At 38.6% G+C, this 15,083-nt stretch overlaps 1 protein-coding gene across 1 annotated transcript in view; it reads left to right on the top strand.

Annotated features, from left to right (window-relative positions):
• The first annotated feature begins 2,041 nt into the window (after positions 1 to 2,041).
• Positions 2,042 to 15,083, top strand: part of ADA (adenosine deaminase) — a 58,081-nt gene continuing 45,039 nt past the window's right edge. Inside the window, exon 1 of the mRNA XM_075176812.1 lies at positions 2,042 to 2,144. Coding sequence (XP_075032913.1) covers positions 2,109 to 2,144 — 36 coding nt within the window. The 5' untranslated portion in view covers positions 2,042 to 2,108. The remainder of the gene's footprint in view (positions 2,145 to 15,083) is intronic.

Consider the following 15,083-nt stretch of genomic DNA (forward strand, 5'->3'; position numbering starts at 1 on the left):
TCAGAATTGGAATAAGATTGTTTCATCGTTTACAGAGATCTTTATAAGATCAAATAAAACGATACAATGTGCTTTAGAACGTTAAAACATGACCATTGATGTGTACACACTAATGCGATATCGGGCCGAACGGTTGTTTATCATCTGATTGGCACGATAATCTGATGAAAAATCTGTTGTGTCCGAGCCTAACAATACATAATATACTAGTACATAGAATATGGATTTAATATACTGTATATATTATACACATCTATCTAATATTTCATATTATTATTATTGTATATTTATATAGCTCTGATCATACTCCGCAGAGATATACAGAGAATATGTAATCATTCATATGATCCTCATGTTAATGTGTGTGTCTATAATAGAGAATTTAGACTGTAAGCTCCAATTGGGGCAGGGACTGATGTGAATGAGTTCTCTGTACAGCGCTGCGGAATTAGTGGCGCTATATAAATTATGATGCTGATGATGAGCCTCTGTCCCATTGGAGCATACATTCTAAATTCCTACCACACACAAACACACACACTCTCTGGCCAAACAAGCAATTACGATTTACAAGTTGATCATTGCCAGTTATCTAGTAGGTTGCGAAATTAATTGCCCCCACCACGACTGCGCACAGCCGGCATCTTCTCCATAATGAGGATAATCAGTCAGTGCTGGTGCCATTTTTGATTGCACTTTTTCCACGGGGACTTCAGTTTCACACATGGTTGCCATTATAAAACTGAGCATGCTCAGATTAAGTTATGTAAAAGTAAAACTGAAATTATTTTTATGGAGGTTTCTGACTACAATAATGAACAGGAAAGTGTCTTATACTATGCGCGTTTTTTGTCGATTAAAAATGAGAAAAATAAGTTTTTATTAATCTTAGATGTTTTAATTCCAATAACACGGTTAGAAAGTTAATGGATTTATTTTTTAAAATAAGATTCTTCCCTCATTGGCCTTGTGATGATAATGTAATATTAACAGAGGAATTCAATTGTCGGTGATGCGGCGCGATTGCTGACAAATACGTTAGAAAACTCCACTCAGAGACACAAGGAAAATTGAGCGGAGATTTCTGTCAAAATCTCCGCCGCAAACTGACATAATTTTACTGCATAGGAACCTCCATCTGATGCATACATTATTTAAAATGTATATGTTTGATGTTATTTTCCATTTCATTGTCCATTTGAGCTAATAAAGATTACATTATGTACTATGGTAGATTGTGGAGTCTGGTCATCTCTGCTCTAAGGGCAAATTAAAATGTTTTCGGACTGTGGGAGTAAACCGGAGAACCCTGAGGATCTCATGCCTACACAGGGGGAACATACAAACTCCACAAAGCTAACTCATGACCCCCAGTGCCAGGGCCGTAACTAGGGCTGTGCCATAGGGGCGACCGCACAGGGCGCAACGCTGAAGGGTGGGCGCAATTTAGGAATATATTAGGTTAATTTGGTTAACATTGAGGGCTAGGGAACATTGAGGGCTAGGAAAAGGGGGGGGGGGGGGGCCCTGGCGCTAGAATTATGCCATAACACTCTCATCATTGTCTATATCTCAGAATAGATACACATGCATAGACTTGAAAAGTGTATGCAAGTTGCCACGTGGCTCAAGAACCTCTGTCTCTCCAGCTGTAGAGCTTAAAGTCCCAGCTTCCCACCTGGAAAACCACATATTGCCCATCTCTGGTTGTCACTGTGTTTTTAGCAGTAACAATGCTGAGGGGTCAGCGGCAGGTTGGGGACACATTCTTATGCCTCTTATCTGAAACCTTCTAACGCAATCATGTTGTGCTACACCCTGCAAACCCGTTCTCTGAGAGTCTGCAAAAACATTATTAATAATCAGCTAAGGTGAGAGTCTAATTACCCTCCATAAATACTGCTGAGTCTACGCATTGATCGGTACAGGCTATTTGCATTCAGATCCATTGCGCGCTGAGCTTATTATCTCTCCCCAGGATGAGCTGTGCCATAGGCTCAGCACATGGGGCGTGTCCACTAGTGGGGCGGCCGTGGGGAGGGGGAGGCTAACCTGACAATATTATCTGTCACCCAGTACACGGCACAAAGGGAAAGGCAACTTGCAGAATGGACAACAAGGCTTACTCCTTTAATAAACCTAAGGTAAAGCCATTTTTAATGCTATGTCTACTTATGTTTTTTTTTTTTGCTTACATTAACACTGAAATAAAGCAAGAGGCTTTAGCCATTACTTCTTCCTAGGTCTAAGGTTGCATCAATGAAATCTGATATGAGTTTAATAGAAATGATGTGTGAGATCAGTGTAGTGGCAGTGAGTACCCCTGCTCTGAATGACTGTTATTATTACAGTTAGCAGTCATGGTGTGTGGCTGGCACATAGGAATTTCATGTGCTTGAAATGTACACAACAGATGACTAATTACATCTGGAGAATAAACCAGTTACAGTTGTCCTCATAGCCAGTTTCCCTTACATTTTTTCAATATTTAAAGTTTTAGGCAACTTCCTTAAAGCAGCACTGTTTAACCATTTCCTTGCCAGATGCAACACAATAAAATGCCATCTGACTGAAATAAGGTGGACTCTATTGGCAGAATGTTTCCTACAAAATATGAATTACTTTTGTTCATCCTAAGTATAATTATATTGGTGTTGTAATGTTTTTATTACCACCACTTATAAACTTCCACTTCTACCACTATACAGACCACTAATTAACATTCCCTGATTTTAATATAGAAACGTAGGTATTAATTGTGTGTTTAGCAAGAATATCCATATTTTTTGTTTATACAATGTCTTGCACCCCAGCTTGTACATGGAGAGTGCAGAGGATCAATGTATTTTTTTGTTTATATAATGTAAGTCCCATCTCTCTTGAGCCTCATTTTTTTTTAGATTTTTACATTAATTAACTTTTGTCAGGTGAGTCACAGGTGTCCTATGGCTGCTGGTGCTTGGGAAAGTCTTGCTTTTAAAAGCTGTGAGCAGGTAAGCCTTCAGCCCAGATCAAAAAAAAACCAATAGCATTTGATCATGTTAGGACTGATCAGAATGGGAAGACTTTGGTGTGAGTTGGTCAGCTTACCATATATTGCAGAATGTGGAACTAACATTCCCTGTTTTTACTATAGAAAAGTAGTTAGAACTGCATTAATTGTGTATTTGGTGAGTGCAGAGTATCCCAAGTTTTTTGTACATTGTGGACACCCCCCTCTTGCACCCTAGCTTGTACATGGAGAGTGCAAAGGACCAATGTCTTTTTTTGTGCGTGTATATAACCGTCTTACCAATGTGGCATTTCTGGAGTTAGTCCAGCAGTATAAGCATTACACAACACATTTAGGAGATACCTGTTCTAACAGTAATCATAGTTTGTGGATATCTGTTCTTCATTAAATGGTTTTCTTTTTCCAGAATGATCATAATAAGTCTTATATAATGACACAATTTCACATGTCCTAATGAAAATATTTTCTCTGAAAGGAAAGGACCCAAACATGGAGTAAGAGGGTGAGAGTTAGCGGATTATGTCAATTTAAGGCCAAAACATGTCCAGAAAAATAAATTGACTCCGAGAGAAAATTCTGATCAGTCCAAAAATACTCATGCAAGAACAAAAAGTGTTTTGTGTGAATATACTCAACTTGTCAAAATGCATGTCTAGAACCCAGGCTTACCATAAACATCCCATGTTTATATTTTTAGGGGACCGTTTATAATACCATTTTAGAAATACTCAAATTTTTGATGATTTATGTTTATGTGGATTTTGTCTAAGGTAGCATCCGTCTATTGTGCTTGTTTGACTGTTCTGTGTGCCTGCATGGAAAACTAGCTACAAACACACAAAGTTATGATATCGCTAAAATTAGGATAAAGGAATCCCGCTGGCAGGAATGTAATATAAATGCAAGTGTCACCTTTTCTGTTTCACTCAAGACAGCAAATGATGTAGTGTACTAATATTGACTCCCTTATAGGATAGGACTGTTACCCAAATGTCTCCTTTAGGGATGCAATGAGTCCACATTTCTGCTTGGGAATGGCAGTTGGCTGAATCCTAATGGTTTTTTGGTAGCACAATGTTCTTGCTGCTGGTTTTCCTTTGTTTTGCTTTCAAGATTTGAGATGACGCATGTCACGTTTATTGATGTTTGTCAGGATACTGACATCAGGATCAGGTGTCCCCAGATTCATTACACTTATATAAATATAAGCATACACTGTAAGCATTAAATTACTGTCCCTTTTGCCAGTGAAAACATGTTTATTTCTGGCAAAAGTTTTCACTTCACTCTTTATTTACTAATTGGGTTACCCCACTGGTTATGGAGGAGCCTATTTATGTAGTATCACAGCCGTGTATTTGTGCCACTGTAATGCATATTCTGTTGATGCCAACTCAGGATGGCATAAACCAAAGGGAAGCCCTAAGAACAAATATGGATTAGCAGTGGAACTGACTGTCCAGAAGTGGGCTTCCAGTTCTGGGCTGGGTGATAAGTCTCTTATTGCTCTGGATATCTTTTGCTGTGGCAGCTATACAATAAATTGTTGATAAATAATGTTGTAAATAGTGATAACAATTACCCTTTTCACCTCAGATAGCTAATAATGATAAATATATCCCTTTGTGTTTTATTATTTTTGATGGGCACATTTTTGGACCAGTGAATTAGTGGTGTCACCACTGTATATGAGGCTTCTCCCCTCCCCCCCTTGTATATCAACCGTTATTAATCTTGTGTTAAATATTAAACAAAGTTTTAATTATTTTACACGTGCTTGCTGACTGTTTCTGTATGCCCCAAAATAGTGGGTGTTCTCCCAGGTTACTAGAAGTGTCTGATAATCTCCTTGAGTTGGGTTAGACAGAGAAGCAGATTGATCCAAGTATGTGGTAGTGAATTTCTACTGTAATCTGCAATGGGACAGGGACTGATGTGAATTATTAAATATTCCCTATAAAGTGCTGTATGATATGGTGGTGGAAGTGGGGGTGTAAAGGTTGGTATGCCATACCGCCACTACTCCTACTGCCTGCATTGTGAAACTATTAAACGCCATTCACTTACATTTTCCATCCTGCCATGTCTAAATTTCCACTTGCACCATAAACCCCCGCCCAATCCTAATTTTACAGAGCTACCCTTTGCATCTCCCAGAGGGAAGCTCTGGAAAGTTGGCAGCTATGATCTTACAATCTAGTTATATTCTTCACAAATGAGTTTAGCGTGATGTCCACATTTGTAAAACTGGTAATTTGGTAAACTGCTTCATCGGGCAAAGCCACCATTAAAGTACCTTTTTACATACACACTGTGAGGGCCATCACAGTGTGGACTGAAACTGTATTCATGACAATTCATGAGATTCACTAGGAACTAGCACACAGTTCGTCTTGCAATGTAGAGCATCAACCTGACATTTCACTGCAGCAGTTAATAGGTAAAAGTTTACATATCTTCTCACATTTAAAGGACAGTGTCTTAATGTATACTTCCCAAATGTCCCTATTTTAGCGAGGACAGTTCCGATTTAAGTGCTCTGTCCCACTAGGTTCCACAAATCAGAAAGTTCGGAGTTTTATGTCCCGTCACTGCTACCACTTGTGCGTGTCAATAATTAGTTAATTGGAGGAAGGTGGAAAGGGGCAGACTAATGCTTAAAAAGTCCCAATTCTTGGCGCTCCAGAGTTGGGGGTATATTTAACAGGATCTGATGCTGGTCAAAAATCTGGGAATACAGTTATTTGAGTTACTAAAACACACCCAAGTCACACAGTGTGAGCAAGTCTGCATGGCTGTCAGTCACTGTCTGCCTATTTGGGTAGAAAAGGCAACTCCCTCCTAACCTTGAATCCTGCTGCAGATATACGTTAATATCAGACACTGGCTTTATTTACTCTTTAATACAAGTGTGGCTGTTCTATTCACAACACTTGTGGGCCCCATAAATACATTTTGTAAGGGCCCTTGTGTATTGCTAATGGTAAGAAAGAAAAACCCTCACGCATACACAAGGGGTTTTGATAGGGAAGGCGGGCTCCCCTGTGCGCACCCTGCACCTATGGTAGTTAAGCCCGTGGTTCTGTGTTGGGAAGATATAGAATTCAAAAGTTACTGGAACAGCCCATTATATTCTCATCACAGATTGGCAGTATTTGACCATCTTTGGCCAATTTCACATTGGTAGAGAAATCAAGATGTCAGCTTCCACTTTCAACATTTTGTATTTTTATCCAGGCCATGTGTTTTTGTTTGTGCCTCAAAAATGTCCCCTAATTACATATGGTGGAGTTACATCAGTTTGTGAAGCATGGAAAGTCTCTAAAATCAAATAAAGTTGAGATCTTTATCTCCATAGTCTATGTAGGAACCAGTATGGTCAGATCTTGTGTTACTATGCTCACCTGTCAACTGTTTCTTATCACAAGAGCAAACAATGTTTGTTTATTTCACAGTGCTTGTTAAAGGTATATTGTCACCTTCCTACAAGTCTTGGAGTATTCTGTGAGAGCAAAATTGCTTTTTGAACACCGTACATACCTGTTTGTAACTTTCTATCTCGTATACACCACCTTTTCTAGCTTTTACCCCACACATAATTACCTGTTAGTTGACGGTCCCTAACTTACAATCTCCACCTTCACCATATTGTTACCACTGTTTCTTTAACAAACCTCCAAACATTCATCCTGACAAAAACCCAGACCCCCCCCCAGCTGTGCCAACCATGGCATGAACCCAGCCCCACTGTAATCCTCCCAAATATGTCCACTTTCTGCAGATTGTCCACATGCTTTTCAGCAATTCTTTACCCTGTCAGGGTCTGCAAATTGGGACAGTCCTCCTGCAGTCGAGCAGTTTGGCGGTATACTTTAATTCTGAAGGGGTCTTGAGCTTGAAACACTAGGAACAAGCCGCAAATGAAAGTAAAACCTGAGCAACTGGATCTGACTGACTGAGAAGTTTTCCCAAAATCATGTAGAGAACTGCACGCAGCTTACAATGTAAGTGTGGTACAGTTCAATTGTCCATATATGCAGAATAAGAATAGATGTGATGTTAAATGTATACTTATAGATTCTATTCTAGTTTAATAGCATGATGCAAATAAGCTATAGCATATAACTCGTATGTACATGGCTGCAATTAGACATTTGTGGACCCTATAGTAAATGATTGAAAGGGTCTCCATGCATGTACTAACCGTAGTTGCCTACTTTCTGGGTCTTCCCTTCTGAAAGACTTCCTGGATCCCGCCTCTCCTCATCACAACTGACCCTCGCTGCTCAATGACATGGTTGTGTCAACACTGCACGACGATGATGTCATCAAGGCCCGATAGGGTAGTCCACTCTCATGGGATTCCCTGAGGCTTTACTGAAATTTGGGAGAGTCCAGGATGTTTTGGAAGAGTAGACAAGTATGTCATCAACCAAGAGTGAAAAACTCACATTATGGGGTTTTGGCATGGAAGACAAGACTCCCTCAGGTGCGGCCCAGAAGCAGCTGGACTCAGGGCCATCTTTTCCATTGGGCATGATGGGCAGCTGCCCGGGGGCCCCACGGGCAAGGGGGTCCCATAGGCACGGCTCTTAATGAGAATAAATAATCCTGCAAAAGAAAAAAACCTGAAAAAAAAACCTACAAGGGTCACTGAGCAAGTACATCTATATATCTCTATCTCTATATATCTATATCTAGGGGCCCCGGTGCACTGCTTTGCCCGGGGGCCCATAATGTTGTTAAGATGGCCCTGGCTGGACTTCCTGCTAATATGGTAGTTACATCTTTGCATATGTTATATTAAACATCTGTGATATTGCAGCTTGTTACTTAGCCAAATAGTATAAAAATGGAATAAGATGAATTTCTTTTCTGCAATAGCTGTGATGTATAACATATGAGATCATTAATTTAATAACACACTACTAGGATTTTAATAAAAACATGTGGAGGGAGTTTTGCAAAATGCAATATCAAATATTTGTAGTACATGGATCCATGTAAAACCTCAACGCTTTATACACAATATAGAATCCACAGCACTTTGGCTCCAAGGTAGCAACTAGTTAGTTTTTTAACTGCGTATTACTATAACGGGCCCTGAAGTGATCATTAAGTGCCCTGATTATCTCATTCACGTGATATGATTTCAAAATGTTGTTTCTTCACATTCTTTGTTTTGTGATCAGATAACTGTTTAGTAAGCAACTTTTAATATGGTCACAAGCCTCTTTCTATATGTATGATTGCTAGCTACCAGCTTTGAAATCTAATTTCCAGGTGCATCTAAGCACAGCTCACTGTACAATCTAGTTTCACCTTGGTGCACTACAACCTCCATTGTGACTCACTCCCTGCACTTCATTATAATGTCATTTTAAACATTGATCTTTAACAAATGAAAAAATAAACTTTTCTAAAGATCAGAGAACAAGAGCAGATGGTGATCATTGCAAGAAATCCTATTTTTAATACATGTACATCACAACTGTCCTGATTTGGGTAGGACAATGCTAATTTCAGGGATCTGGCTGGTTGTCCTGACCATCGGCACATTAGTCTGATGGTCAGGACATTTGTGTAAGGTATGACCTGTTCATTGCGCAGAGTAGCAATAAACAGATACCACACACTTCTGCCACTGGTGCGCACTGCGAGGCATGTAAGATTTTAGGGGGGGTGGGATTGGCCTAGTGCTAGTGATGTGACACCCTATTGTAACAAGTTTATGCCCTGTGTAATGTGGCTACACCCCTTTTTTGTGTACATGCTGCTGTTTCGCTGTGGCACTTGTATTACATCTTAATTGGAGGATTTGGGAAGTATATATTCAGTTTGTTTGAAACTGTACTGTACATTTCAACCATCAAATAGAGATATACAAACAAGCGCCAATATAATAGGAAGAAAAATGATCAGTACAAAACCAATACAGTCAAAAGAGTCAGTGAACTCAAGCACTTTGCCAAACACTCTACTGATACCTATTGTATCCAGACCAAGTGAAGCAATCCAAAACAAGCTTCCATATAAAAATAAAAATGAAAATAAAAAATATATATAAAAATATCTCAAATCAAACATAGATGAAATATATCCATGTGTACATATACGTGATGGGTATCTAAAAACATGAATAGTAACAATCCTAACAGCAATATCAATAGAATGTCATATGAGTTCCAATATAGAATATTGGAAAGGCAGTCTTTTCGCATAAGCTCATAAGCTGTACTGATAATTTTTCTTCCTATTAGATTGGCGCTTGTTTGTATATCTCTATTTGATGGTTCAAATATTATATAGGTTATTGGTGTGACCTATTTGATTTTACTACGAGCAGCCTTTCTCATCCTATTTTTGCGCCTGTTTCTGACTGAGTATATATTTTGTTATTTGCATGTACTGTACATTTGATCACTACTGAAAAATAGAGACATTTCCCAATCTTTAAAATCTGGGATTGGCCAAATATTTATTTGGGTACATATCTATCCTTTTCCCAGTGGAGCTTACAATCTAAATGCATTATCACAGGGACACATACCAGGGCCAACTGAATCAGTCCGTTTCCTACCAGTTTACATGTTTTGCACTTGTTCCCATGGGTTTCCTCCAACAGTCAAAAAGCAAACACCTCACAGAGATCAACCAGGTGGGAATCAAAACCAAGGCAGAGGTATTGTAATGCAGCAATTCTAGCCACTCTACTACCACCCTGGGATATGTGAATTCTGACCATTGCTAGAATTTACAGGTCTAAGCACGCTCTACCTATATGGCACTAGCCATATACAGACAAACAAAACACATTACATGATGCACACCATGTATATGTGCAATATAAACTCCAATCAGAAAGCATAGAAAAAAAAATGTAAGTACATTAACACCTGTCAATAATATAATCATTTATAAAAATACACTAATATAAAAAAAAAATTTGAAGATGAATTGCGTTCACTGGCGTACAGTCTGTTTCTGAGCATGCACAGAGCAATTTCACACAAAAAACGTCACGAAACTGGACTTACAATCCTTAATGACTCATACCCAGATGGTCCATGGTTTTGGTAACGTTGTTTTGCAACCAAACACTGCCCAGCCTTTACTGTGAATGCTTTTGTGTACCGAGGGCACATTCACCAACGGGATCAGTGATCTTTAACATTTGGTTTGGTCAGATTAGTGCTTGAATGCACTGTAGACTAACTTGCCGCAGAATGGTCCTTTGTCTCTGCAATTTGAACCCTGTGTGTGTGTAAAATATATATATATATATATATATATATATATATATATATATATATATATAAATTTTACAGGAGCACTGGTGAAATTGGTGAGGGCAGTAATGTATGTACTAGGTTTCTGTCTTAAGTATTTTAAGATCCAAGGGAGAGTGTGTGTATTTGAATAGGAAGTTTAAAAACTGGTCTGGCGTCAGTCGGTGTAATTTTCCCTGGGGTTATGCATGGAGAGAGATGGGTGGGCTCCATACATTAGGCTAATCAGGAGTTGCACCTGTAAGGTGAGCTGATTAAAAAAGCTGTGAGGCTGTTTCCTCAGTCTCTCACCACCCGGGGAACAAGTCAGTGGCCTCCTGAGAGACAATGCAATTTGTTACCATCAGTTCTTTTATTTTATATGTGTGTGTGAGAGAGATATACCTCCACTTTAGAGAGGGTATTCATTATTTTATTAGTTACAGCTGCACAGGACTTTTGGTTATTTTTGAATGCTGCTAAATAAAACAAGCTGTGGCTACTTGAACCGAGACAGTGGACTGGTGGGATATTGTTTTGGTCTGTGCGAGGGGTTTTCCGTTGCATTGCTTGATGGCATGGTCTAGCAGACATATGCTGAACTGGCAGTATAAATCACATTGAATGCAGGTGTATGGTGTGTTGATTAGTTTTCTCACTATATATATGTTGTATCTGTTTGGTATTCACATGATGTACTTGAGGAAACAAACAATGGAATAAACATCTTTTTTTTGTTGCTACATTTACCTGGTAAAAAATCCTGGAGTGCTATCTCATCTGGAATATATATATAATTTCAGTTATCTATATTTCTATGCATATACTTTTATCAAATTAAAAGTAATTTTTCTTACACTATGATGCAATGTATATATTAAAACTTATTTTATATGGATATGTACTATTGTATAAATATTTTGCTCTCACTCCATGTTCGCTGAATACTTGTAATTGTTAATCATCTGTTGAAGGAGACATGTCTGTGAAATGTATCACCTTTCATTATCCTGGAATAAACACACTCCTTAGGAAGGTTTCCACCTTATCTCTTCCAATGACAACCCTTTTAGTTTAGCCCAGCTATAGTTCTGTAACACAAACCTGTTGTAATTATATTACAGAGATGATACTTTATACATACACCCTCAAATTTAATGTGTCCTTTTCATATCTGTATATCTCCTTAGTACACCATTACTTAAAGTCTACCAGGCATGGCTGGCAGCACTAGGGTTGGTTAAGCGGTTTGGGAGGGGGGACACCCCGTTTTCTTTTTTTTGTTTGTTTTATTTTTACATTTATTGACCTTTTTTACATTTGTTTATTTTAAGTGTTGACATTATGAGCAGGTACATGTTGTGGTGTCGACATTTTGAAAGCCGACATTCCGATTACATCCAGTTATTATGTGACAGATACAATATAATGCCTCAATAATGTCACTCGTTTCTAGTGAATGGAAAGGCTGGTTTATTGATTGTATTACTGGTTCAGCTTACAAAATGGCTGCTGGTTAATTGCCCTTTGTCTTGGAAATCCGATATCGTAAAGAGAAAGTTTGCAGTAGCGCAAATCGTCAAGTGTTGGAGTGTAGTGTCTGACAAACATTTATAAGTAACATCATTCAAACAAATATAATACATGGCCAAATAAACGTTATTGAGTTGATATAAAAAAACATACAGCTAATCAAGCCAGGAGAAAACACCATAATTTGCAGTACAATCCTGCATATCCTTGACTATCAGATACATAGTATATTCCTCTATTTATGTTGTATCTATATCTATCTGAATAATGCTTAGTATAACAATATATTGTGTATTATGCAATTCATGGGAAAGTCAACTTAAAATCTAACTTCATTATAAGCTTAATGTAAACTATTTCAACACTGTCCATTTAGTTTTGCAGTATCAAACAAAAAAAAGGGGAAGAATAACCCACATGAAAACTAAAGTTCAACTTTTGTGTCTGCTAAAAAAATTGTGCTGAAGGTCTCAATTGGTTATTTTGCACATTCTTTTCCACTCTCCCAAAATGTCTGGGACACTCTCGAATTCCAGGTAGGTCTTCCGAACTTACGGGAGTGCAGGCCATTCTTCCTAGTGAAGCGGGTGGGGTGGTGGCCTCAATAACATGGTCCGCCCAGAAATGCGTCATTTTGGACCCCATCCCGCACACCCCTTTCCTCACTTGTTCTTCACCAGAGATATAGATATATATATATATATTATTCATGCAGTTTCATTCATGCAACAATGGATATGAACTCTTCAAGAAGCTCAGCTTAACTGACCTATATGTCATTCGCAGTTTGTTTTTCCATTATATAAAAACCTGCTCATCTTCTCAGCTTTAAACTATGAATATGCTATACTCAAAGATTTAACCTGCTTCCACGCTTTGCTTTCCTCTCTTTATAAAAGATGCAGGCTAGGCCACACAATAGATGACTTCTCATGCGTTTTGCTCTCTCTGCTTAGCTGCTGTCAGCAAATACAAAGGAGCTGCTAGGAGTTTCTTCTGTTTTTGTATTTGACAATCATATTAGTTTAAATGGTTCTACCTTTTGTGTACAGGGACCTGAGTGGTAGATGGCAGGAGTGTAATGATGCTGCAATTTGTATTTAATTATACTTGCTCTTATAAGGAGAGCATGCTGGGAGGGACAAAATCAGGATATTCTCATAGCTGGGAAGTTTCTAAATACACTGACACTGAGATTCTTTAACATATGAAGTCTTCATGAACAGTGATGATAAAGAAAAAAACTGGTTATTCCTTTTTACCAGTGAAGCACATTCTATTTTGCTAGTAGGACTGCGGTTCTCATGCCGAGGAACCCTCAGTTCAGTAGACATTGCCACCAAAGCTGCGCCTGATGCTTTACTAACAGTGGTGTGATGTTTGGAAGTAGACAATGGATGGTTATTATGACTTGCTTAACTACAGGTATACCACCAACCACCATTCATTAGGTGCTTACTAGCATCAAAAATAATGAATGCAGGTAACGCTCAACTCCAATAAAGGCAAGAGCAGCTATTACTATAAGGGAATATCCTATCCCTTTAAATATCCAGCAAAATAATAAAGTAATTGCGCTCAATTGTCTTTGCAGTGGGTTAAAAACATGTGAATAGTGGTAATGTTTTGGAAATTCATGGATTAAGAAAAATGACAAGCGTATTGCTTGCCCTCCAGGCTAATGATTCTCATCGAACTCTCATTTGGAGGGTGGTGCTTTCAGGCAATTTTCCCACTCATTCTTTACATCTGAAAAAGAGTGACTTAAAATATGAATAGCAGTGAAACCTATATTTAATGTTACACAATCAACTATCTCTTTGACAATGTGACTGCAAAAATGTAATACAATTTTAATTTTTTCTTAAAATTTGTAAAGAAGCACTCCAGTGAGTGCTTCTTTACTTTTTGTGTGTTTGCTGAAATGTGACCCTACAAGGTGAGATAAGATAGATGCCTGTGTGCACTCCTTGCTGAGAGCTGCTAAATACACAAACAAGCTGAACATAAGGCTGATTTCTTCTCTCTTGGTCACATATTTCAAGTCCTTTTGAGTGCCTCTTACTTATTTGTACTTTTATTTCTAACAAATATAGCTGTATGGGTTATCAGTAAAATAAACAAGTGGACTTCATTTTGAAATGTCAATTCTACTTTGCTGCAGATGACTACATACATTTATCCATGTACGATTGGGATGTAATAAAAAAAAAAGTGCAAAGAGAAATTTTGCCAAAGCCGTAAAACTCATCTCATTAAAAAAAGCCGTTGTGTCTCTACATCACACTGTAAGACTTAAGGTGGGTACACAATGCAGGAAATTTCTTCCGATGTGATATCTTATAACAATTTTACCAACGACTGAAGGTCCCGATGAGTAGGCTAATTCACACGATTTACCTTCAGATCTGTGATCTTCATCATCATCATTTATTTATATAGCGCCAACATATTTCGTAGCGCTTTACAATTGGGGACAAACATAATAAACAAATAAACAAACTGGGTAAAACAGACAAAGAGGTGAGAAGGCCCTGCTCGCAAGCTTACAATCTATGGGACAATGGGAGATTGACACATGAGGTTAAGTCTACATTTTGCATTTTGGCCCAGCCAGACTGCAAAGGTAGAGGAGAGTCTTATTGTGCGAGGGAGAGAGTTCCATAGAGTGGGTGCAGCCCGAAAAAAGTCCTGTAAGCGGGAATGGGAGGATGTAATGAGGGTGGATGAGAGACGCAGATCTTGTGTAGAACGGAGTTGCCGAGTTGGGAGATATTTTGAGACGAGAGGAGATGTATGTTGGTGCAGCTTTGTTGATGGCCTTGTAGGTTAGTAAAAGTATTTAATATTGGATTCGGTACAAAACAGGCAGCCAGTGTAGAGACATACAGAGTGATTTAACAGAGGAATAACGATTTGCAAGGAAAAGCAGTCTTGCCGCAGCGTGCAAAATAGATTGTAGGGATTTGAGTCTGTTTTTGGGAAGACCAGTAAGGAGGGAATTGCAATAGTCAATGCGGGAGATAAGTGCATGAATTAAGGTTTTTGCAGTGGCTTGCGTGAGATATGTGCGGATTCTGGAAATGTTCTTTAGATGTATGTAGCAGGATTTAGATAAAGAGTCAATGTGGGGAACAAAGGATAGGTGTGAGTCAAGGATTACACCTAGGCAGCGAGCTTGTGGGGTGGGATTTATGGTCATGTTATCAACACAGATAGAAATGTCAGGTATGCTCTTGTTGGTGGGTGGGAATATTATTAACTCTGTT

This window comes from Mixophyes fleayi, chromosome 6 (genome assembly GCF_038048845.1).
Source record: "Mixophyes fleayi isolate aMixFle1 chromosome 6, aMixFle1.hap1, whole genome shotgun sequence".
NCBI classification, from domain to species: Eukaryota; Metazoa; Chordata; class Amphibia; order Anura; family Limnodynastidae; genus Mixophyes; species Mixophyes fleayi.